General features: G+C 42.3%; 1 protein-coding gene across 1 annotated transcript; it reads left to right on the forward strand.

Moving 5' to 3' along the window:
* Nucleotides 1-1,628: 1,628 nt before the first annotated feature.
* Nucleotides 1,629-22,459, forward strand: LOC132541485 (PRAME family member 8-like). The gene is made up of 6 exons (XM_060202390.1): nt 1,629-1,972; nt 4,184-4,747; nt 5,073-5,080; nt 5,726-5,971; nt 17,788-17,818; nt 22,360-22,459. Exons 1-6 carry the CDS (start codon nt 1,629-1,631, stop codon nt 22,457-22,459), a joined length of 1,293 nt encoding a protein of 430 aa, XP_060058373.1.
* Nucleotides 22,460-23,642: the final 1,183 nt, after the last annotated feature.

A 23,642-nucleotide genomic window follows, 5' to 3' on the forward strand; every position in this document is an offset into this window, starting at 1 on the left:
TTGCAGAGAGTGAGAGAGAAACACCAGAACACTGCTCAGCTCTGGCTTATGGTGGTGGTACAGGGGGTTGAACACGAGATTTTGGAGCCTCAGGCAGGAGACTCTTTGCAAAACCATCATGCTATCTCCCCACATCCGAAAGCACATTTTCCAATGATAAACACTGGATTTTAGGCATTTTATTCCTTGACATCATAAATATTCACTTCCTTTCAGGTTTTTCTTCATTTTTTATTGGGTGGTAAATGTTGTTGGAACATGGGTATTACTCTATAACTCATTTCATTCAGATACATTTCTATAACACACACACCAAAAAAAAAAAAAAAAAAAAAACCCAAAATGAGGTCAACCATCTTGGACTAGGGACTGAAAGTGCTGGCATGGACCCAGACCTCTCTCCCTGTCTTCCTTACCCAGAGTTCTTTGTTTTAGTGCAATACATTAAACCAGTTCAAGTTTTACTTCAAGATTCTCCTTTTTGTTTCTTTTGTTTGTTTATTTTGTCACCAGGCTTGTTGCTGGAGCTCAGTACCTGTACATGAATCAGCTGCTCTGGGCAGCAATTATTTCCTCCTTTATTTGACAATACATAAAAACACGCGGACATACCCACCGTGCTCTGTATATTGCAGTCTTATTATTTATGGCATGTACCTTGACTAGCAAGGCTCTGTTTTCCATTGTTACAAGAAATGAACCGAGACCCACACACATTCAAGGCTTACTCTATGTCTGGGTAACACTCACTGATTATATGTTCATTGTAAGGAGGAGCATCAAAATAGATCATAGGATATTTACAAGAGAGAATATTCTGATCACACTGTGAGCTCTTATTACCTAAGACACCTGGCTCATAGGTGTTTCTACTGTCTGTAAAGAGATGCTACCTAGAGATGTAGGTCTCACTGTTTTCCATTTTCAGCTCTTAGATTTCTGTGAGCACCAAGACTTTTACTGTCTTATGTTCAAATACTCAAGAGATGGGCGGGCAGAGAGGGAATAATGGTTATGCAAAATGGCTCTCCTGCTGATGCTAAAGCTCACAGGTCCAGTCCCCAGCAGCACCATAAGCCAGAGCTGAGCTGGGAATTGTCTTCCTCTCTGTGCCTTTCTCTCTGTGTCCCTCTCTCATTAAAATAAAAAATTAAAATCTTAAAAATGAAAATACTTTATAAAATATCCAAATAAAATAAAATGAAACTTCATATGGTGGTGTCTCCTAATATATTATGATTCTTAGAGAATGCATTGGACAAAATGTGAAATACAAAGACGTAACAACTACAGATTTACTCATGAGTACATAGTCAAACTGAAGAGATGGACTATATTTACAAAGGAAAATATGTTGACTACTTTGTCAATCATCAATTAGCATAAGTAGACTTATTGATAATGGAAGTGATTATCTTATATAACTGCTCTCTCCATATGAGATGGTGATATAATTTCTTACATGTCTCTTAATGTTTTAATTCATAGAATCGCTGACTGGGAATGTGTGGGAAATAGCTGTGGTGACTATGCCACCATTCTCTTTGCTGCCACACCTGTGACCTGTGTGTTTAGATGGTAGTCACTTTGGGGAGTGTTAAGGTGAAATATGGGTTTCCTTGAGAAAGATGTCCTCTTCTTTGACGATTCCCACAGGTTTGCTACCTGAGCAAATAAAAATGACCAACTATAACCCATCCAGTCTCCTACAGCAAGCCATTCAGAGCTTTCTGAGGGCTGAAAACATAGCCATCTCTTCCCTGAGGAACCTCCCTGCAGAGCTCTTCCCATGTCTGTTTCTGGAAGCTTACACTCACAGACTATGGGAGACCCTGAAGGCTCTAGTGCAGACCTGGCCCTTTGACAGACTCCCTCTGGGAGCCCTGTTTCAAGACCTGGTTCCTGAAAATCCAAGTTTCAAAACTGTGATGGATCGAATTGATATCCAGCTCAAAAAGGAAGTTCCCCCCAGGTAAGAAGGATCCATAGTCAGGGACAGTCTGTGTTTCCTGGAAGACATCTGGGTCAGGGAGAGTGGAGACCCATGGGATGCCCCAAGGCTTATAATGTCAATGTGACAGCTCACTGCCCATTAGGGAGCTCTCATCAAGAGTTCATCTCTGACCATAGGTAAAGCCCACAGTTTACTTTGCACACTTATCTAAGTTCTAGCCCCTAAGATAGTTTCAGTAGCATTGTGACACAGGCACTGCCATGCAAGCTGCTTGACAGGGCACCAGCTTCTCAGGAAGTTCAGTGTGGCTGAATCCATCTTGCCTTTTGCCATGTATTGGGCTTGGGATTAAGCTCTGTGTGGTCTTAATAGCCTTTACCTATGACTAGGCTCAGAGTATGACCAATACCAAAAGTAATGACAAAACCTGCACTGCACTCTGTAAGATTGATGATAATGGAACAACCAATATCCGCAATGCAGAATTACTCATGAGCCTCCAAGAGGTAGAACTGTTTTCCCCTTTATCTACACCACTTCCTGTAGTATTTTTCCTAAAATATAGAGAAAGCTTGGTGGCTTCAATAGTGGAGGGGCCACCTTACATAGCATAATTAATAAATGGAAAATTATGGTACCCACCTAGATACAGTGGGCCTTTTAATCTACCACTATAATTCCACTTTCTTACACAGGAATAGTACACAAGAACCTAGGTCACATAGTGAGCATACAAGAAAGACGGATTCCAGTTAGAGACCTTGAAGAGGCTGGCCAGGTCAGCACAACCTTGGTGCCTTCTCAGTAAGGAACAAAACAGACTCCTTGATCAATAGAACATAGAACAATAGAACAATAGAACATACTTAATGAAAAATGGGGCTTTTCAATTTGCTTGAGGCCACTAGCAACATAACAAGCTTAAGCTTTCTAGGAACCATGGCTTCTGATGCATAGGGACAGGAGGATGGCATAAACTAGCATAATAGGTAGAATATTAATCTTTTAATCACTAGGACATCTGCCTAGATCACAGGTACAGGACTAACAAAAGACACAGAAACTGTGATGTGATCTCTAGAGAGAAAAATATTCCCGGAATGTAAATGTTCCACGAAGCAGGGAATATTGCCTACCTGTACTTTTTTTTATTTCTTTATTGTGGAATTAATGTTTTACATTTGACAGTATATACAATAGTTTGTACATGCATAACATTTCCTAGTTTTCCATATAACAATACAACCCCCACTAGGTCCTCTGTCATCCTTGTTGGATCTGTATTCTCCTCATCCACATACCCGAGTCTTTTACTTTGGTGCAATATGCCAATTCCTACTTGTACTTTTCTTACTTGGTGATTTTTGTATTAATAATCAAATCCCTGGTAATTTTTGTAATAATTACCACAGCATTGGTGATGTTTGAATTAGTGGCCAAAGCCTTGGTGATTTCTGTTTCAATAATCTATATCTTGGTGATTTTTGATTTTAGTAATTTAAGCCTTGTGAGACTATAAAATGTAATTCTTCCTGAGCATGGCAGAGGTGTCTCTCTCCTACTCTTGAAGACATGGACATGTCTCTCTTTCTTCCTCATTTTTGTGGACGCCTCTCCTCCTTTGGGATCCCTGAGACCTTCAGGGGCTGGCCCCTGGCAGTATCGGACAGATTTTTTCTTTCTTATTTACTTGCAGAGCACAGTCTTTTGTGGCTAATTGTGGTGTTGGACATTGAACCTGGACCCTGCAGTCTTAAGAATCAGAATCTTTTTGAATCACCATTATGTTATCTCCTATTACATTCTTTCTCAATCTTTCATTTTCTCTCCTCTCTCTCTCTCTCTCTCTCTCTCTCTCCCTCACTCACTCCCTCCCTCCCTCTCCATGTCTTAGTATCTGAGAAAGAGTCCACTAAGAGTGATGGTCCTGAATTCACTGTGCCTCAGTTATAGAATTGAGGGTGAGGGGAGAGAGAGAGGTTCTAATCTAGGTTGGTTTAAATGGACAGATAATGGATTAACATGACACAGTTTAGATTCTCCCAATTGAGAGGATAATGCATATGTGAGTTGAACATTAGGTGATGAAAAGAGAAATGGGGAGAGAAGGTTTGGAGTCTGAAATGGGAGGAAAAGCAGATGTGGGAAGTCTGTGTCTCACAAAGGCCAGGTTTCTATTCTGTGGTCGCATGTTATGTCTTCATCAATGTCCACTCTCCCCCAAAGCAGGTGTAAGCTGCAGGTGCTGGATTTGCGAAACACCGGGCATAAGTTCTGGAGTGTGTGGACTGGAGTGAGCTTCCGAGTGGACTCACAAAGGAGGAAACTGGTGGCTGAGGGAGCTTCAAGGAATGAGGATGGCATGCCCTGCTTGGAGGTGTGTGTAGACCTCTACCTCAGTCAGAAACCCGCAGATCAGACCTTCACATACCTGCTGAACTGGATCCAGGAGAGAAAAGGGGTGCATCTCAGCTGTAAGAAGATGACAGTATATTCCCTGCCCAGCAAAAACGACAGGTTTCTGCATGCCATGCCATTGTGTGGTATCCAGGAGGTGGAAGTACACTGCACCTGGCCATTCTCAGGCCTGCACATGTTTAGTCAACTTCTGGGCAAGATGAAAAGCCTCCGGAGACTCAGTCTCGACATCACCGTTCCTAATGCCGTCACCCCAGAAGAGGAGGAGAAACAGGCACAGTCTGTCCACCAATTGACTTCTGTGTTCCTGCACTTATGCCATCTACAAGAGCTGTACCTGGAATCTCCCTCCTTCCTGCACGGCCTCTGGACCAGGTGATGTAGCCCTGGCAGAATCACAGTGAAGAAGACAGTGGATGTCCAATGCACTGTTTCCCTCATTCTGTGATTATTACTATTATACTTTCCTGACTGTGTCAAATCTAATTTGTGGTGGTACTAAATATTAAACTGAAATCAGTGGTGCCTAAGTCAGGAAATGGCCCCCTTTTTCGTTTCTTTTTTTTTTAATTTCATGTATTATTTATTCATTTATTCATTTTTGACTGAAACAGAGAGAAGCTTGAGGGAAAGGGAAGATAGTTAGATGATAGAGACACTTTATGCCCTGCTTCACTCTGCTGAAACGTCCCCCATTCAGGTCAAATGGTATTTGATGCAATGGCAAGTTCTCTCTGAGTCCACTTTCTGAGTCTATTCTAGCACAAGCATCTACAGAACTCAAGCATTCAAAAAACAAAAAATGTGCATTTCTCTGCCTGATACACAAGGAAATATGTTTTAGAAATTGCCTAAATTGGACTGAGGAGATAGCATAATAGTTATGCAAAAAGACTCTCCTACCTGAGGCCTTAAAGTCCCAAATTCAATTCCCTGTCCCATCATAAGCCAGAGTTGAGTCAAGCTCTGCAGGGGGGGTTGGAGGGGGAGAAAGAAAGAAAGAAAGAAGGAAAGAAAGAAAGAAAGAAAGAAAGAAAGAAAGAAAGAAAGAAAGAAAATGCCTAATTTAATGCCAAGATCATAAGGGCACCATTAGGGCTTAGTCTCAAAGAGCATTGGTCTACTTTGGGGGTGACTTTATGTCAGAGTAATCTTGAGCCTGTGTGTGTGTGGTCACCACCCATTGAACTTACACCCTCCGGCCAACCCCATGGTTTATCCTAACTTCTTTCTCTATTCCCAGGTTCCTTAATGTCCCCTTAGAGGTCTTCTCACTCACTAACTCACTCACTCACTCACTAACTCACTCACTAACTCACTCACTCACTAACTCACTCACTCACTCACTTACAGAAGGAGACTTGACTCATCTGTTCCAGATCCCACACATCCATCATCTGAAGGACCTGTGTCTGAGGGAAGTCCCGCTGACCTCTGTCAGCAGCTGCTCCCAGCTCAGCTCCCTCAGCCTGCATGGGAACCACCTCATGGCCATCCTGGAGAAGCTGCTGCACTGCACCTCAGGGCTGAAGCATTTGTCTCCAGCTGTTTCCTGCCCCTCTGGAGAGTTTCAGCCCTCAGGGAGATCTCCAGCCTGTGGTATTTGCTTTGCTTTGTACTAAGATCTCAAAGATTCTCAGGGAATTAGGACACCCCAGGTACATCATGTTGAGCACTGGTCACTGCAAATACTGTGCCAAGAAGGTATACAGAACCTGGGAACCCATGATTCTACCCTGCTTGCTTTGTCTGCAAGAGGCTGTATTTTAGACTCACAGGAAGTGACATGTAGCAGCTTTGTCCCTCAGTGTGCACTCTCAATTCTGCTTTTGCACCATGGCCTTGTGATGGAGAAGTAAAGGCTCTGCAAGGAATGCATGTGACTCTCAACTGTGAAGGACCAAATGGGCACTTTTCTAATGAAATCAGAGTCATCTGTGACTGGCTCTGAATTTGTAGTTGTAATTTGGGTGGAAGTTCATTTAGGAGACTTTCTTTGCTGGATGTTTCATGAAATGATGAGAAATAAAATGGATCTCAATGTCATCTCTCACTTTTGCTTTTCATTTGGCTGTCAGAACCCCAGTCATCTCTGATAGTGATAAGAAATAGATGTGAGTGGAGAGGGCCTCTAAGAACATAATGCAGACCACACAGAACCTCGGTGTTGTCCTCAGCCACCTGCTCATTTCTGTATATATTTATATACTAAAAGCGGGGTACAAAGAGCATTAATGCCCCAACAGCCTGTCTGTGAAACTACACTAATGTAATTACCAGAGCTATGGCCAATGTTGCTTTAAATTTCATCTTGAGTGACACATCATCTCAAAGATAAATATTTAGAATTTTGGGCCATACTCCCAAAAGGGGAGAAAGATGACTAGAGGGCTCTGAACCCCAATTCCATGAGGACCTACTAGAAAGAGAAAGGAAATAAATTCATGCCGGGCTAGCATGGGGGTGCCTCTTCCTGGGCATGTACTCCCTGGGTTGAAGACAATGCCACTGGAGCCAGCCTGGGCTGCTACTCACTAAGCGACTCAAGGGAGATGAATTATTAACAGACTCGTGGTGGCGAGGCAGTTTGAATCTTTTTTGATCAGGGAGCCCAGGCTTTAAAGGTTGGACCCAGAAGTGACAAGTCGGAAACGGAAATGGCTTGAAATGGTTTAGAAAGGGGTGGAGAAAGGCAAAAGGGACTGGGCAAAGTAGGAACATCCTTAGCAACTGTTGTGAGGGTTTTAACTGGTAGGATTAATAATAGCCTGCAGGCAGGGAGGGTCTTGAAGGTAGAAAGAAAATAGGTCAAAGGAATGGAATGGGTGGGGATCTTTCAGGCAAAACAATGATTATGTAGATAGGCCATAGTATCAGGAAAGCAGGGAGTTGGCTTAATGTTTTAAGGCATGCCAGGCTCTGGGAGGCAGAAAAATGCAGGGTGCCCTGTGAGGCAGGAAGTCTGATAAGACAAGAGGATGAATGTCCCCTCAAGTCAAGCCCTGCCAAGCTCAACCACATCCTCACAATTTCCCAACAAATTAAGATGCAGTAATAGGTGCATATGTGACTTAAAATGGAAGACAAGGCAGGACCATAGGGGAAAAAGGTGAACAATAGAGATAGACAGATATTTATGGAAATATTAGTCAACACAAATCTGTGACCTTGGGAGAATCACCGCAATTTCCAGTGAAGGACATGGGGGTATAGAACTCTGGTGGTGGGACTGATGTGAAGTTGTACCCTCTTGCTATGTAACTCTATACATCACTAATACAACACGAAAAGATCATATATTATTGTTAATTTAGCAGTTAACTTGGTCTCCTGTAACCTTTCAAGGAATCTTTATAGACATACTTGATAAACCATGGATCTAGACTAAAGAAAATTGGACTATCTTCAGTCATTAGAGACCCTGCCTACTTAATTGTCTTGTTAATGACCCGAAAAATGTCCTTTTATTCTTCATAATGATTTATTTTTATTTATTTATTTATATATTTTTTGCCAGAACTCTACTCAGCTCCTGTTTCTGGTATGACTGGGCTTTGAAAACGGATAATTTGGTGTCACAGGTTCTGGAATTCCATTATGCTAACCCATAAATGAAAATTCAAAAATAGTTCTATTTTTCTTTCTATTTTTTTCAGTATATTTATTTTTTATTTACTTTCTAAGAGATCAGTTGAGAGGGGAAGTGGAGATAGGGAGACACACACACACACACCTGTGTCATTACTTCATTGCTGTAACCTTCCCCCTGCAAGGGGCACTGAGGCCTTGAGCCTGGCCTTGCTCATAGTGCTCTCTGCTCGCAGGAATGTAGGAGCCATCACCCTGTCCCTCCACACAGCTTTGGAGGCACTGTACTAAATCCTGATGCTCTGCATGTCCTCAGTGAGGAGGGTTCCCTTTATTCCCTCCACTGCAGCTCAGCTTCATTCCCACCAACAGCCAACAGACATGTCCAAAATCCAGCTTGTTGTTGCTCTCAACGAAGTCTCCTGTTGCAGTTAACTCAGCTCACACCACACTGGGCCTGGGCAAAGGGCACAAAGCAAGGACTCCCTCCTGGGCCTCAGGGCTGGGGCTGCTGGGCTGGGGACCTAGGGCAGGACTTTCTGGAAAGGGAGCAGCCTGGTGCTCATTCTGTTGCTGGGGTCTTGTGGGATCCAGAGAGATGAAACCCTGGAGGCCTTGGCCCTGGGGACTGGCCTTCACTGAGAACTCAGGCCACTTCCTGCTTTCTCCCTGCTGGAAGTCTACATGTTGACACTGTAATTGCACCCTCTACTCAGGGTAATTGGGAAAAGGAGCCTGGGATATCAGCTTGCACACACGTCACACATTACTTATGATTCCACAGATTTAACAGCCTTGGGGTAGAGAGAGGAGGCAGGAAGGATGGACCATCTTCAGTCTATCCCCTCTGAAGATTCCTACAGGCGCTTCCACCAAGCCATCTTCAAAGCAGCTTCCCAAGCCATTCCTCGTGGGAGACGTGCTAACTATACACCTTGTCTTGATTCTGAATGCGAGCAACTACTAAAGCAGTATGATGAGTCGGGTGACCCAGATGTGGCTGACCATCTCATTGCCTCCCTGGATGCAGCATGCCAAGCCCGCTGGCAACAACTCACGGAAAGTCTGAATTTCACCCACTCAAGTAGGAAGGCCTGGAAGCTTCTTCACAGACTGGGTGCCAGTAACCAACCCCCTCCCGTCTCCCATCCTCCCGTATCTCCAAACTCAGTGGCCAGTCACCTAACTCAAGTTGGCCGTGCTAAGATCGACCCAGTCTGGAAAAGAGAAATTTCCCACGAGTGGTCATCCCACTTCCGGTTATCTTGTCCATCTCCAAAACTCTCTCCCTTTACACTGTTTGAACTGGAAGACGCTTTGAAGAGCGTTAAACCGGAAACAGGTGCTGGCTATGATAACATCACCCCAGAACGCATTCTTAACCTGATTCCTGCGGCAAAGAAGTGGCTCGCTTCATTCCTGTCCCTCATCTTGGAATCTGAATCTATGCCCAAAGTTTGGCGTCGTGCGAAGATAATAGCGGTCTTGAAACCAAAGAAAGACCCAACACTGGCCGCCAGCTATAGACCAATTTCTCTTCTTTCTGTGTGTTACAAACTCCTTGAGAGGCTACTTCTGTCACATATTTCTCATCTTACAGAGAAATTCCTATCACCCGCCCAAGCTGGTTTCTGCCCAGGAAGGTCTACCTGCGAATAAGCCCTGGCCCTCTCAACTTACATTGAAAATGGATTCCAGAAGAATTTAAAGACAAGTGCTGTCTTTGTTGATCTCACAGCAGCCTATGACACGGTCTGGCACCGTGGTCTCCTAGTCAAGATCTCAAGATGCCTGCCTCCATGGGTGGCCAACACTATATCGTTTCTTCTCCAAAACAGAAGATTCCGGGTGCAACTGGGTGACAAGTCTAGCAGATGGAGACTTGTCTCAAGTGGCCTCCCCCAGGGCTCTGTTCTGGCTCCTACGCTATTTAATATTTACATCAATCACCTCCCAGAAACTTCTTCAAGGAAGTTCATCTACGCCGATGACATCTGCTGTGCTACTCAGGCATCCAAGTTCGACATCCTCGAGGAAACACTCACGAAAGTCATGTCTCTGATATCTGATTACTGTAAAAAATGGCGACTAATCCCTAGCACTGCAAAAACGGTATCATCTGTTTTCCATCTACACCATGCCTCGGCCTTGCGTGAGCTTAATGTGCAGCTTGGCGATACGAGACTCCGGCATGAAGCCCAGCCGGTCTCTCTTGGCGTTACTCTAGATCGCACTCTGTCACTTCACAAACATCTCATAAAAACTGCAGCAAAGGTGGGCACGAGAAATAACATCATTGCAAGACTGGCCAGCTCCTTATGGGGCGCGAGCGCTTCCACACTACGATCATCATCTCTGGCATTATGCTATTCCACTGCAGAATACTGTGCCCCTGTATGGTTCCGTAGCCCCCATGTCCACTTGGTCGATTCCAAATTATATTCCTCCATGAAGATCATTTCTGGAACCATCCGTTCCACCCCAGTTCCATGGATGCCAGTTCTTAGCAACATTGCCCCGCCAGATATTCGTCGGGATGCGGCATCATCTAAGTTCATTTCCCATGTCTATGCTCGACCGGACTTGCCAATATACACGGATATCTTCGCCCACCCTGTCCAATGCTTGATGTCTCATCACCCAATCTGGTCCCCTATGCCTACACTGAACTTCTATGTTCCAGTCTCTTGGAAACAGAGTTGGCAGTCAGCTGAGGTCAAGAACAAACACCTCATCACAGACCCCTGCAAGCGTCAACCCGGCTTTGACCTAGCACGTTATGATTGGGCCCTCCTCAATCGCTATCGAACAGGCCATGGCCGGTGTGCCGCTATGTTCCATCGCTGGGGGGCCAGAGATGACCCGAACTGCCCCTGCGGCTCCAGACAGACGATGACCCACATAGTCAACGACTGCCACCTCTCCAGATTCAAAGGAGGTCTCGAAACATTACATCAGGCTCAACCTGATGCTGTTGACTGGCTACGGAAGAAGGGCAAACGCTAGAAGAAGTCATTGAAAAAAATTCCCAGTCAGCTGTATTTTACTGCTACCTACTGGCAGTTCAGTGTGGCAATAAACTGTGTGAATGTAAAAAAGTCTTTTTTTTTTCAGTATTTGTAGCCCTGTCTAGTACCTCATCTGAGTAGAAATGCTTCCAGTTTTTCACCATTACCATTGTATGATGTCGGCTATAGTTTTGCTATATATAGACTCCACTATCTTCATGAATTTTCCATCTATTCCCATTTTCTGTAGTGTTTTGATCATAAAGGGATGTTGTATTTTGTCAAAGGCTTTCTCTGCATCTATTGATATGACCATGTGGTTTTTGGTCTTGCTTTTGTCGATGTGGTAGATCAAGGTGATTGATTTACATATATTAAATCAACCTTGCATTCCTGGGATAAACCCCACTTGGTCATGATGAACAATCTTTTTGATATACTGCTGTATCCAGTTGGCTAGAATTTTGTTCAATATTTTCACATCTATGTTCATCAGAGATATTGATCTGTAGTTTTCTTGTTTGGTTGTGTTCTGTCTGCTTTTGGTATCAGAGTGATGTTGGCTTCACAGAAGCTGGCAGAGAGTACTCCAGTGTCTTCAATCTTCTGGTAGACTTTTAAAAGTAGAGGTATTAGTGTCTTTGAAGGTTTTGTAGAATTCATTTGTAAAACCATCTGGTCTAGGACTTTTATTTTTGGGGAGATGTTTGGTAACTGTTTCAATTTCATTAGCTGTGATGGGCCTGTTCATGTTATCCAATTCCTCTTTACTTAGTTTTGGAAGTTCGCAGGTATCTAGGGAATCGTCCATTTCTTCCAGGTACTCTAATTTGGTGACTAATAGTTGTTCATAGAAGCTTCGTATGATATGGTGAATTTCTGCGATGTCTCCTCTTCCATTTAGTTTCTGATTTATTTGGGTCTTCTCCCTTTTTTGTTTTGTGAGTCTGGCTAAAGATTTGTCAATTTTGTTCACTCTTTCGAGGAACCAACATTTACTTTCGTTGGTCTTTTATATGGTTTTCTTATTCTCAATGTGATTTATTTCTGCCCTAAGTTTAGTGCTTTCTGTCCTTCTGGTTGTTTTAGGGTTCCTTTGTTCTTCTTATTCTAGGACTTTAAGATGTGCAATCAGGCTGTTTATTTGTGCTTTTTCTTGTTTCCTAATGTGTGCTTGTATAGCTATGAACTTCCCTCTCAGTACTGCCTTAACTGTGTCCAAAATATTATGATAGCTTGTGTCTTCATTTTCACTGAAGTCTCAAAACATTTTGATTTTTTCCTTTATTTCCTCTTTGACCCAGAGGTTATTAAGAAGTGTACTGTTGAGCTCCCACATTTTGGGACTATTAGTAATCTTTTGTTGATTGTTAAGTGTTTGTGTAGTTCCACTGTGGTCTGAAAAGATACTTGGGATGATTTCAGTGCTCTTGAATTTTCTGATGCTGTCTTTGTGGCCTAATATATGGTCTGTCCTTTAGAATGACCCATGTGGATTTGAGTAAAATGTGTATTCCAGTTTCTTGGGATGAATAACTCTCAAAATATCCAATAGTTCTAGTTTATCTATCTCTTCATTTAGCTCCCTTATGTCTTTATTGATCTTCTACCTGGATGATCTGTCAAGTTGAGAAAGTGGGGTGTTAAAGTCCCCTACTATGACTATGTTGCTGTTAATATATTTCTGTAGCTTCTTTCAGTAGACATTTCATGTATTTAGATGGCTTCTCATTGGGTGCATAGCTACTAATAATTGTTAAGTCCTCTTGATTGACTGATCCTCTGAGCATTAAGTAGTGTCCATTCTTATAATTTTTAATCTTTTTTTTACTTTTTAAATTTTTTTTTATTTAAGAAAGGAAGCATTAACAAAATCATGGGATGGCGTTGTACAACTCCACACAATTCCTTCCGCCCAATCTCCATATCCCACCTCCTCCCCTAATAGCTTTCCCATTCTCTGTCCCTCTGTAAGCATGGACCCAGGGTCATTGTGGGTTGCAGACAGTGGGAGGTCTGGCTTCTGTAATTGCTTCCCCACTGAACATGGGCATTGACTGGCTGATCCATAGTCCTAGTGTGCCTTTCTCTTTCCCTAGTAGGGTGAGTCTCTGGGGAAGTGGAGCTCCAGGATACATTGGTTGGCTCTTCAATCCAGGGATGCCTAGCTGGCATCCTGACGGCATCTGGAACCTGGTGGCTGAAAAGAGTTAACATACAAAGTCAAACAAATTGTTGAGCAACCATGGGCCCAAAGGTTGGAATAGTGGAGATGAAGTGTTGGGGGGTACTCACTGCAAACTCTAGTGTACTACTGCTTTCAGGTATATATTTGCCCTAGTTTATGGATACCTATGAACATATGTTCTATCTCATGGAACCTGGTCTATATCTAGGTTATGGAATTTGTTAGGAAGTGAACCGCCTGGGATGGAATTAGAGAATGCTAAGAAAGGAAAGGTCTCACACCAGTGATGAAGCTGAAGAGTTGTCGTTCCACACCTGAAGTCTCTGGACACAGTCTGAAGTGAAGCATGCTGGGGTGGCACTCACTGCACTGATTAGGTGGCAATCAGCAGATGCAATGTTATTTGATAAGAATTGGGAGAAGCAAAAGGGAAAGTGCACCCTACCACAGGACTGGGGGAAGTTTAGGCTCTATAGTGGAAATGTGAGGTTCCTGCTGTCTTAGGGTTCAAGAGACAATGGATAGTTACTGTTATCATCACATTATTTGGTAATTGGGTTAACTTTGAAAAGTCCCTTTGTTGGACATACAATCAATTTTCCCCCTCTCATATTAATTAAATAGTGATTTATACGACTATAACTTAATAGGTGTGTACATAAACACCATTCCCATCACCAAAAGATTGTGTTCAATCCCACCCACCCACCAGTCGAGGAAGCAGCATGTCCACCCTCTCACTCACCACAGGGTTTTTACTTTGGTGTCCTACTTTTAATTTACTCAGACCCTGCCTTTAGTTTCCCTTTCTGATCTTGTTTCTCAACTTCTGTTGATGAGTGAGATCATCCCATACTCATCTTTATCTTTCTGACTTAGCTCACTAAACATAATTCTTTCTACCTCTGACCAAGATGGGTCAAAGAAGTTGAGTTCATTGTTCTTAGTAGCTGCATAGTATTCCATTGTATATATGTATATATAGAGAGAGAGACAGATAGATATAGATATATAGATAGATATAGATATATATATAAATAGATATATATTGATAAATAGATATAAATATATAGATATAGATATATAGATAGATATAGATATATAGATATATAATTGTTAAGTCCTCTTGGTTGACTGATCCTTTGAGTGTGAAGTAGTGTCCTATCTTTTTAATCTTACCTATTTTAAAGTCTAACCTGTCAGATATGAGAATAGCTATTCCTGCCCTTTTTTGTGGGTCATTGGCTTGTATGATAGTCTTCCTTCCTTTCACTTTAAGTCTGTCTTTGTCTTGTTGAGTTAGGTGTGTTTCCAGTAGAGAGCATATTGTTTGGTTATATTTTCTGATCCATCTTCCTACTCTGTGTCTTTTAATAGGTGAATTCAGGCCATTGACATTTATTGATATCAAAGATTGAAGATATTTTAACTCCATTCTTGTAGAGTTTTAGAGTGTTTTGATATATGTCCTATTTATGGTAGTCTGACAGTTTATAGGAGACCTTTCAGAACTTCTTTCAGGGTAGGCTTGGTGATAGTTGATTCCTTCAACTGTTGCTTGTCTGAGAAGGTTTTGATGCCTCCATCTAGTCTGAATGACAGTCTAGCAGGACACACTATTCTTGGTTGAAAGCTTTTCTCATTAAGCACGCAATACATATATCTTATGGCCTGTAGTTTTTGTGTGGAGAAGTCTGCTGTTAATCTTAGGAGTTTTCCTCTGTAGGTGACTCTTTGTTTTTCTCTTACAGCCTTCAGGATCCTTTCTTTATCCTTATTCCTTTCCATTCTAAGTATGATGTTTCTTGGTGTCTTTAAGTCTGGGTTAATTCTGTTTGGGACCCTCCGGGCTTCAGGAATCTTTATGTCTTTGATGTTGTCTAGACTAGAGAAGTTTTCAGCTATTTTGACCTGAAGAATGCTTTCTTTCTCTCCCCCTCTTTCGTCCTCTGGTAAGCCAATAATGTGTATATTGTTTCCTTTGAAGTCATCTGATAGGTCTTTGTGGTTGTTTTCAGTATCTCTTAATCTCTATTAGAGATCTCTTACTTCTTTTTTAGTTTTCTCTAATTCATCCTTGACCTTGCTAATTCTGTCTTCAGCCTCATTGAGTCTATTCTCTCTGCCCTCTACTATTTTTGATGTTCATCTCTTTTGTTACCCTGTTCTGACACTATTTTAGCTTGTTCAACTAGTTGTGTTCTTAGCTCAGCTATTTCAGCTTTCAGCTCTCTAATAACCTTGAGATAGTTAGTGTTTTCTTCCAGAGTCTCATTTGTTGTTCTTGTATTTCTGATTACAATTCTTTCAAACTCTTTGCTCACTCCTGTGATTATTTCCTTAGCTAATATTTGGATGTTGAACTTGTTATTTTGTGCGTCACCCTTTGGGAGGCTATTAGCTGGACTCTTGTCCTGGTTTGTTTCTCCAATATTTCTTCTTGTTTGTTTCGCCATTTTATATATTATGTTATGAGTTCCCTCTCTTAGTACTTTCAAATTACTGATCACTATTTCCTGGATTGACTTGTGTCTAAGTAAGGTAATTAAAGGGTTCACAGTTGTGGAAGTTAACAGTTGTTTCAATAGTATATTAATCCCTGAGTTGGAGCTCAGTGATTTAAAAGCCTCTTTTTTTTTTTTTCCTTTTTTTCTGTAGCCTATGGGAGTCTGAGGGCTTCTGAACTATAAGTAGGCTTCTTAGCTTAATCATTGACTTCTCAACAAGAGATAAGGCAGGGTGTGGCTGAGATAGTCAAGTGTTTATGCAAAGAGATTTTCACAGCCTCACAGCTATGCCACTTAGATATAAGTCTTCTCCTGAGTTTCCTGGTTAGATCTACATCACGTGGTATCCCTCCCTGCTGCTGCTCCAGATTCTGAGGGTAGTAGCAATGGAGACTCAGAGTTGAACTTGGTGAGTCTCTGGGGAGTCCTCTCCTCCCTTCAGCTGTCCCCTTGTTGGTGGTGCCACACCCCACTCAAATCCAGAACGATGGGTTTGACAGGGTTAGCACCCAGGAAAACTCTCTTCAAGGAAGAATTCTGGGAGTGGGTCTTGGCATCTTGAGCAGATTTAAATTGGAAACTCTGATTATTGTTTTCATTATGTACATAGTAATGATGCTGTGTAATCAGGGACAAACAACCCCTATTCCTAGATTAGATACAGATGAACAGAAAATGAGATAGACAAAGTTATGGGTCATCAAACACATAAAGTTTTAGGAAAAATAATAAATAATACTTTCTCACCTCCTCTTATGAAATATGTTAATACTCTACGTAAAATACTATCTACTAAGCCTTTTACACAGAAATGCATCACCCCATGAAGTACGACATTACTGTGTAAAACTGCAAGGCCATCTAATCAAGAAATGAGCTTTATTTTCTGTTTCAGATATTGTTTATGTAAGGCTAAAAGATATATAAGTTCTCACTGGCTGAATAAAAATTGAGGTCAGATTCACCCTCCAACAGAGTGTGGTGTATTCTGTTCTCCCCTGCACCAATTCCTGACCCACAAGGTGGTTGCCTTCAGCGTTCCCTGATCCTTCCTGCTGCTCTTCCACTGTAGCGGTCCCTCACAGGTGGAACAGACTGGAGGTGGTGTCTCAACTGATAAACTGACAGACTCTTACCAGACGCTTAATCTCTCTGTAGGCTCCTCTCTGTCACCAGCACATGTTTTTGCACTCACTGGTGATTTGGTGGGTTACTGTAGGAGTTCTAATCCTGTCTTGTTTTGGTCCTTTGGTTGCAAAGTTGTTTGATATGAATTGAGAGAACCATGCAGGAAAGTGTGCCCCACCCTAAGGTTCCAGGACTGGGGAATTATAGGCTCTTTAGTGGAAATGTGACGTTTCTACTATATTATGGTTCAAGTATACAATGGATACTTATTGATATCATCACATTATTTGGTAATTGGGTTAACATTGAAAAGTCTCTTTGTTAGGGTTTGCTGTATAATACCCAACATCTTGTATATAGCTGTGCCACTTGTTGCTTCATTTCTCCCTTGTCTAGGCTTTTGAGAGAGTCAACATATCAAAGACTCAGCCTATGTATTAAAAAGATTCAGTCTGTGCTTTAAAAAGTTTGAGACATAAAATCATTTTTCCCCTCTCATATTAATTAAATAGTGATTTATATGAATAAAAATTAATAGGAGTATACATAAACACCATTCCCACCACCAAAAGACTGTGTCCCATCCCACCCCACCCCACACACACACACATTACTACCTCCAGTACTAACCCATTATGTATATTGACCACAATTTACTCAGCCACTTGTCTAATGCTGGTTGCATCCAGGTTTGGCAATTACAAATTGTGCTGCTATAAACACACATATATATAACTTTCTGGATGGGTGTATTTAGCTCATTAGAAAATATCTCTAGGTGGTCCAGGAGATGGCATAGTGTATAATTAATGGACTCTTCGAGCGTTCCTGAGTTCAATCCCTGGCAACATATGAAGCAGAGTGAGATCAGTTCTCTCTCTCTCTCTCTCTCGTTCTCTCTCACTCTTTCTTTCTCTCCCTCTCTATTTTGTTCTTTATAACTATCTTCCTCAGGAATAAATATGTTAACTATATCTTAAAAGGATATACACCCAGAAGAGGAATTGCAGGGTCATAGGTTAGTTAGGTCTACTCTTAGCCTTCTGAGAGTTCTTCAGACTGCTCTCCACAGCAGTGTCTCCAATCTATTTATTTTCCAATTTCACAACTCTTCAGGACATTGAACTAACCTCATACAGAGATGACTTTCCTACCTTTAAAAAATATTTACATAATAGTGCTCTACAAAATTATAAGATAATAGCAGTATAATATCACACTATTTTCAACACCAGATCTCTGAATTCCACTCTCCTCCAGCAGAAACTGGAATGATTTTCACAAGGTCACAGATATCCTTTGACTACATACAAAAATCGATCTTTCTATCATCTATCATGCTATCACTCTATCAATCTATAATTTATTTTCCCATTTATATTACTCCTACAGCCCTTCCTCCACTTATTTCCACATCACAATTACAACTCTTAGTGCTTCTAATTGTCCTTCCATTTTCTCTCCCCTTTCAGATAAGTGAAATAGTGCTTTATGTCCACTGGTATTTTCTGGTATGTTAACTCTCTTTTCAGCCACCAGGTTCCAGAGGCCAGCAGGATGCTGACCAGACTTCCCTGGACAGATGACCCCAACAATGTGTCCTGGAGCTCTGCTTCGCCAGAGACCCACCCTACTAGGGAAATGGAGGCAGGCTGGGAGTATGAATCTTCCAGTCAATGCCCATGTTCAGCGGGAAAACAATTACAGAAGCCAGACCTTCCACCTTCTTCATCCACAATGACCCTGGGGCCACACTCCCAGAGGGATAAAGAATAGGAAAGCTATCAGTGGAAGGAATGGAATACGGAGATCTGATGGTGGGAATTGTGTGGAGTTGTACCCCTTTTACCCTAAGGTTTTGTTAAAGTCTCCTTTTAAAAATAAATAAACAAACAAATAAATAAAATAAAATAAAAAAGAAAACAAAGAAATAATCAGAATCCTGCTGACACATACTGAAGTGCTGGTAGAATTGGGATTCAGAGCTCTTTGGTCATCTACTATTTCTCCCTTCCTGGAGTATGAACCTAGTAGACTCTTTTTGGGGTACAGAAAGATGTAGATTTGGCTTCTGGAATCACTTCTCTGTTAGTCAAAGGCATTGGAAATTTGATTCCTACCCCAACTTATCTCTGTACAACTACACTGATTGGTTCAACTGCCTTGTTCCCTTTTAGTTGTATTTTGTAGTGCCAGTCATCATTATGATAAGAGTTTCAAGTTCAGCATGGATACTTCAAGTGTAGGGGTAAATAGCATAATGGTTATGCAAAAACACTGTCATGCTACAAGCTCAGAAGGCTTCAATCCCCTGCACCACCACAAACAAGAGTTAATCAGTATTCTGGGAAATAATGATAATAAAAAAATGGAAAAGTGAAAACGTGGCAAAAAAAAAAACACTGATGCCTCCAGGTTCTATGTTCTTGGGGTTCTGTGGGAAAATATTGTAATCTCCCCACGATCACACCAGCACTGAGTCCATATTTGGAGAAAACTCTATGAAACACTTGGTATGAATCACACCCATAGTCAACCAAAATTGGACTCTAGGCCAAATGGATAGGAACCTGATAGGATTTTGGGATCTGAGTAACTAGCGTGTCTCCTCTAGGGATTTGGGTGTGTAGGGTATAGCCTAAATGGGATATAAAAGTGTAGGTCCCTAAGCGGTAAATCAGACTCCTCCAAGCCTTCAGCGTGACTGTGGGTTCTCCAGAGACCTGAGATCTGAGCACACAGCTGGCTTCATCTCAGCTGGTAATTTACCCTCCTCTGCTAAGGACCCATCATGCTACTGTGGTCATTCAACCATGGTAAAGTAGCAGTGGATGAAGAAGGAATTTTAAAAGCATATATTTTTTAATTTTTTAAAAAATATTTCTTTATTTACTCCTTTGAAAGATAATTGGAGAGAGGGGAAGAACTGAACACTGCTCCAGACATGTGCTAATGGGGATTGAACTCAGGACCTCATGCTTGAGAGTCTAGTGCCTTAATGACAGCACCACTACAGGATCACCCAAAAGCCAAAAAAATTGAATTTCATGAAATTTTTAATAGCGATTTACTAATGATCCACAAGATTTTGGGACAGGAAAGATATACTTGCAAACAATTCCTTCCACTAGAGTTCCATAAACCACCCCCTCCATTGAAATTTCTATATTCTTACTACCTCTAAAAGGAAGATGGTGTCAAAGTTGGAACAGGACTAAGGTGGCTCAGGGCAGAGAGTAGCTCCCAAATAGGAGAAAAGTCTATAAATACCATGACCTATAAACTCTCCATCTACGTGACCCCAGGACCCATGTATTTCCTTGTCATCATTTGGATGTGGGAAGTTAATGGTTTACAGTAAAGTTGTTGCCATGTGAGTCCACTTTCAACTCTTACCTAGATAGGTGTCAGTGAAACATTCTCAGTCCCAAATCAGGTTCATCAATACTACCATTGGCCATATTTTTTCTTTTTTCCATTGCTACCTATTAGTGGATAGGTCAGGGAGAAATTGGGAGAGGAGGGTAGATAGAGAGGGAGAGAGAGTGATACATACCTGCAAACCAGCTTCACCACCTGTGAAGCTTCACCCAATCAGTGAGGGACTGGGGCCCAAACATGGGTCCTGGCATGTGAGGTTCAGTGTGTTTAACCAGCTGTGCTGCCACCCGACCCCCAGATACTTCTCCAAGTGTAAAGAATTGCAACATGCAGGTGGGTGTCCCATTGCTGTCTACTGTGACGGCCTAGGTTTATAGCAGCACTGTCGTTGCTTACCTGTAATGGTCTCACCAGAATGTATTAGTTTCATACAATATTATCCTGTTGTTAGTGTCTCCTTAATGATTTCAATCCACCTCTGACGGTTACCTTTAGACACTGACTGAAGACTCTGCCACCATTTCTCACTCTGCTGCCAGAGCTGTGACTTGGCTGCTGAGGTGGTTCCTTGAAGAGCAGTATGATGGACTCTGGCCTTCTCATGCTCCTCATGTCCTCTTTGTTGCTATTCCCACAGGTTTGCTGCCTGAGGAGATTCAAGATGAACTACAATAATGCATCCAGTCTTCAAAAAATGGCCATTGAGAACCTTTTTAGGGATGAGAACTTGGCCATCTCTTCACTGAATGACCTGCCTACAAGCCTTTCCCAAATCTATTTCTGGAAGCAGAGTCTCACAGTTGCTGGGAGACCCTGAAGGCTCTAGTGCAGACCTGGCCCTTTGAAAGACTCCCTCTGGGAGCTATCATTTCAGATGTACAGCCTGAGGATTCAAGTTTCAAAGCTGTGATGGATGGAATTGATGCCTTGATGAAGCAGGAAGTTCCTCCCAGGTAAGGAGGATCTATAGTCAGGAACAGTCTGTGCTTCCTGGAAGACAGCTGGGTCAGGGAGAGTGGAGGCCCATGGGGAGGGCCCAAGGCTTCTAATGCCAATGTGACAGCTCACTGCTCATTGGTTCATTGCCTTTAAGAGCTGATTTCTGTCCTGTGCAGTAGCTCAAGGGTGAGCACAGGCTGCCAGTCATAGCAGACCAAGTTATAGACATAAAATACCAACATGGAGGAGGCAGCACAAGTGATAATAGTGATATCCCTTCTCTCTCTCTCTCTCTTCCCACTTCCTAATTTATTTTCTGTAGGAATGGCATGTCTGCACTCTGGCATATGTTGGTGTGAGTGATTGAACCAGGGCCTTAAAGCTCCAAGCATCAGAGTCCTTTCACATCATCATTACAATATCAACACTACACTTCCCCTTTCTTAACTATCCATCTAAATAGAACCCACAAAGTGTCTACAGCAGGGAAGGTCCTGTAGTCTCAGTTTCCAGCTACATAAATGAAGAAGAAAGAGAGAGAGAGAGAGAGAGAAGTAGTCTTCTGATTTCTTGAGTGGATTATACATGGCTACAGGGATATAGTATGGCATAATAATGATTTTATTCTATAGATTTAGAATGGTGTTTGTAATGTGAGGGAATAACACACTTGGTCAGTGTGATCCTTATCAATGAGTCAAATTCTGTGTTCATGCTTTCTATCCTCAGCAGTGTCCTATTTTCCTTCCCCCCAAAGCAGGTTGTAAACTGAGGGTCCTGGATTTACAGTTCACTGGGCAGAAGTTCTGGAGCACGTGGACTGGAGTCCAAATCCCTGTGTTTTCAGAAAGGAGAGAACTAGTGGATGAGGAGCCTTCCAGCAACGAGAAGGCCAGGCCCTGCTTTGAGATGTGTGTAGACCTCTACCTTGGTGATAAGTATGTCTAAGCATGTCGAGAGGCTTTGCTGCTACCTGCTGGGCTGGATCAAGGAGAGAAAGGGAGTGCACCTCTCTTGTAAGACACTGATGGTAGATTCCCTGACCAGAAAGGGTTTAAGGTTGCTGCATGCCATGCCATTCTGTGATATCAAGGAATTAGATGTCCATTGTGTCTTGACATTCTACACCCTGCACAAGCTTGATAACCTGCTGGGCATGATGAGTAATCTCAAGAGACTGGCTTTCTGCATTGATATTCCTACTGCAACCACCCCAGAAGAGGACGCCGGGAGGACAGTGTGTATCAGCGAGTTCACCTCTGCTTTCCTCCAGCTACTTCATCTTCAGGAGCTGTACCTGAAATCTCCCTTCTTCCTCCAGGGCCATCTGCACCAGCTTCTCAGCTAGGACTGTGCTCCTGGCAGAGTAACAGTGCAGGAGACATTGGCTCTCAAGTTCCTTGCTTTGTAATTCAGTTATTAGACATTATTTATTACTATCTTCGGCCAGATTGCGTCTAAGAAGTAGTTTATGAGATTGCTAGAGATCAAACATGAGAGGATAAGGGTAGATAGCATCCTGGATATGCAAAGGACTCTCATGCCTGAAGTGCCAAAGTTGCAGGTTCAATCCCCCACACCACAATAAGCCAGAGCTGACTGAGCAAAGCTCTGGTAAAAGTAAATAAATAAAAATTAATTTTTTGCCTCCAGTGTTATTTTCGAGTCTTGGTGCCTGTACCATGAATCTAATGAATCCACTGCTCCTGGAGGCTATTTTTTCCCTTTTGTTGCCCTTGTGGTAGTGTCATTGTTGTGGTTATTTTTATTATTGCAGTTTTTGTTGGATTAGACAGAGAGAAATGAAGAGAGGAGGGCAAGACAGAAGTGGTAGAGAAAAAGACAGCTGCAGACCTGCTTCAACTCTTTTGAAGCGACCACCATGCACATGGGGAGCTGGGGACTCGAACCAGGATCCTTATTACCCCATTTCTTGGACTTTGCACCATATGTGCTTAGACCTGTGCTTCCCAACCAACCCCATGAAAATGTAATTAAAAAAAATAAAGATTAAACCTGAGACAACTGGGGACTCTGGAATGAAGGACATTGTACACAAACACTACATTATTCCAGTTTTACCCAGTTTCTCATCCTAAATATCCCATCAAACTTTAACCATAGGAAGCTGAGGACAAAGTTTCACAGAGTTCTGGAAGGGACCCCTTGCTCAGATATTCCTTGGGGGAATATCCAGCCTAGTGAGGGTGTTGGATTCTCAGGTTCCAGTCTGAAGAGATCTCTTAGATGACTTGACAACTATTAGTGAAGGGGACTGTGAAGAAGAGATCCCACACAATGTCTCCAATTCCTTGACTACCAGGAACTGACAGTGACCTGGCAAGATTGTGAATACACAGGCAGTGCAAGCACACAGAGGGCACTAAACAGGCTATCGCTGGGGAATGCGGATCTCTAGCAGAGCATATGCTGAGCATGGAGAGGTGTCAGGGAGGCCCTGGAGACTGGCAGGATGAGCAGTTGCTGTGGGACTTTGGCCAGGCTTGGTCTGTGACCTACTGGTTACACCC

Source organism: Erinaceus europaeus, chromosome 11 (assembly GCF_950295315.1).
Source record: "Erinaceus europaeus chromosome 11, mEriEur2.1, whole genome shotgun sequence".
NCBI lineage: Eukaryota > Metazoa > Chordata > Mammalia > Eulipotyphla > Erinaceidae > Erinaceus > Erinaceus europaeus.

Coding starts and splice junctions, on each gene's coding strand:
- LOC132541485 (XM_060202390.1), top strand. CDS start 1,629: ATGTCCTCTTCTTTGACGATTCCCACAGGTTTGCTACCTGAGCAAATA. Junction 1,973..4,183: donor AAAAAGGAAGTTCCCCCCAG/GTAAGAAGGATC, acceptor CCCCCAAAGCAG/GTGTAAGCTGCAGGTGCTGG. Junction 5,972..17,787: donor AGGGAGATCTCCAGCCTGTG/GTATTTGCTTTG, acceptor ATATACACCCAG/AAGAGGAATTGCAGGGTCAT.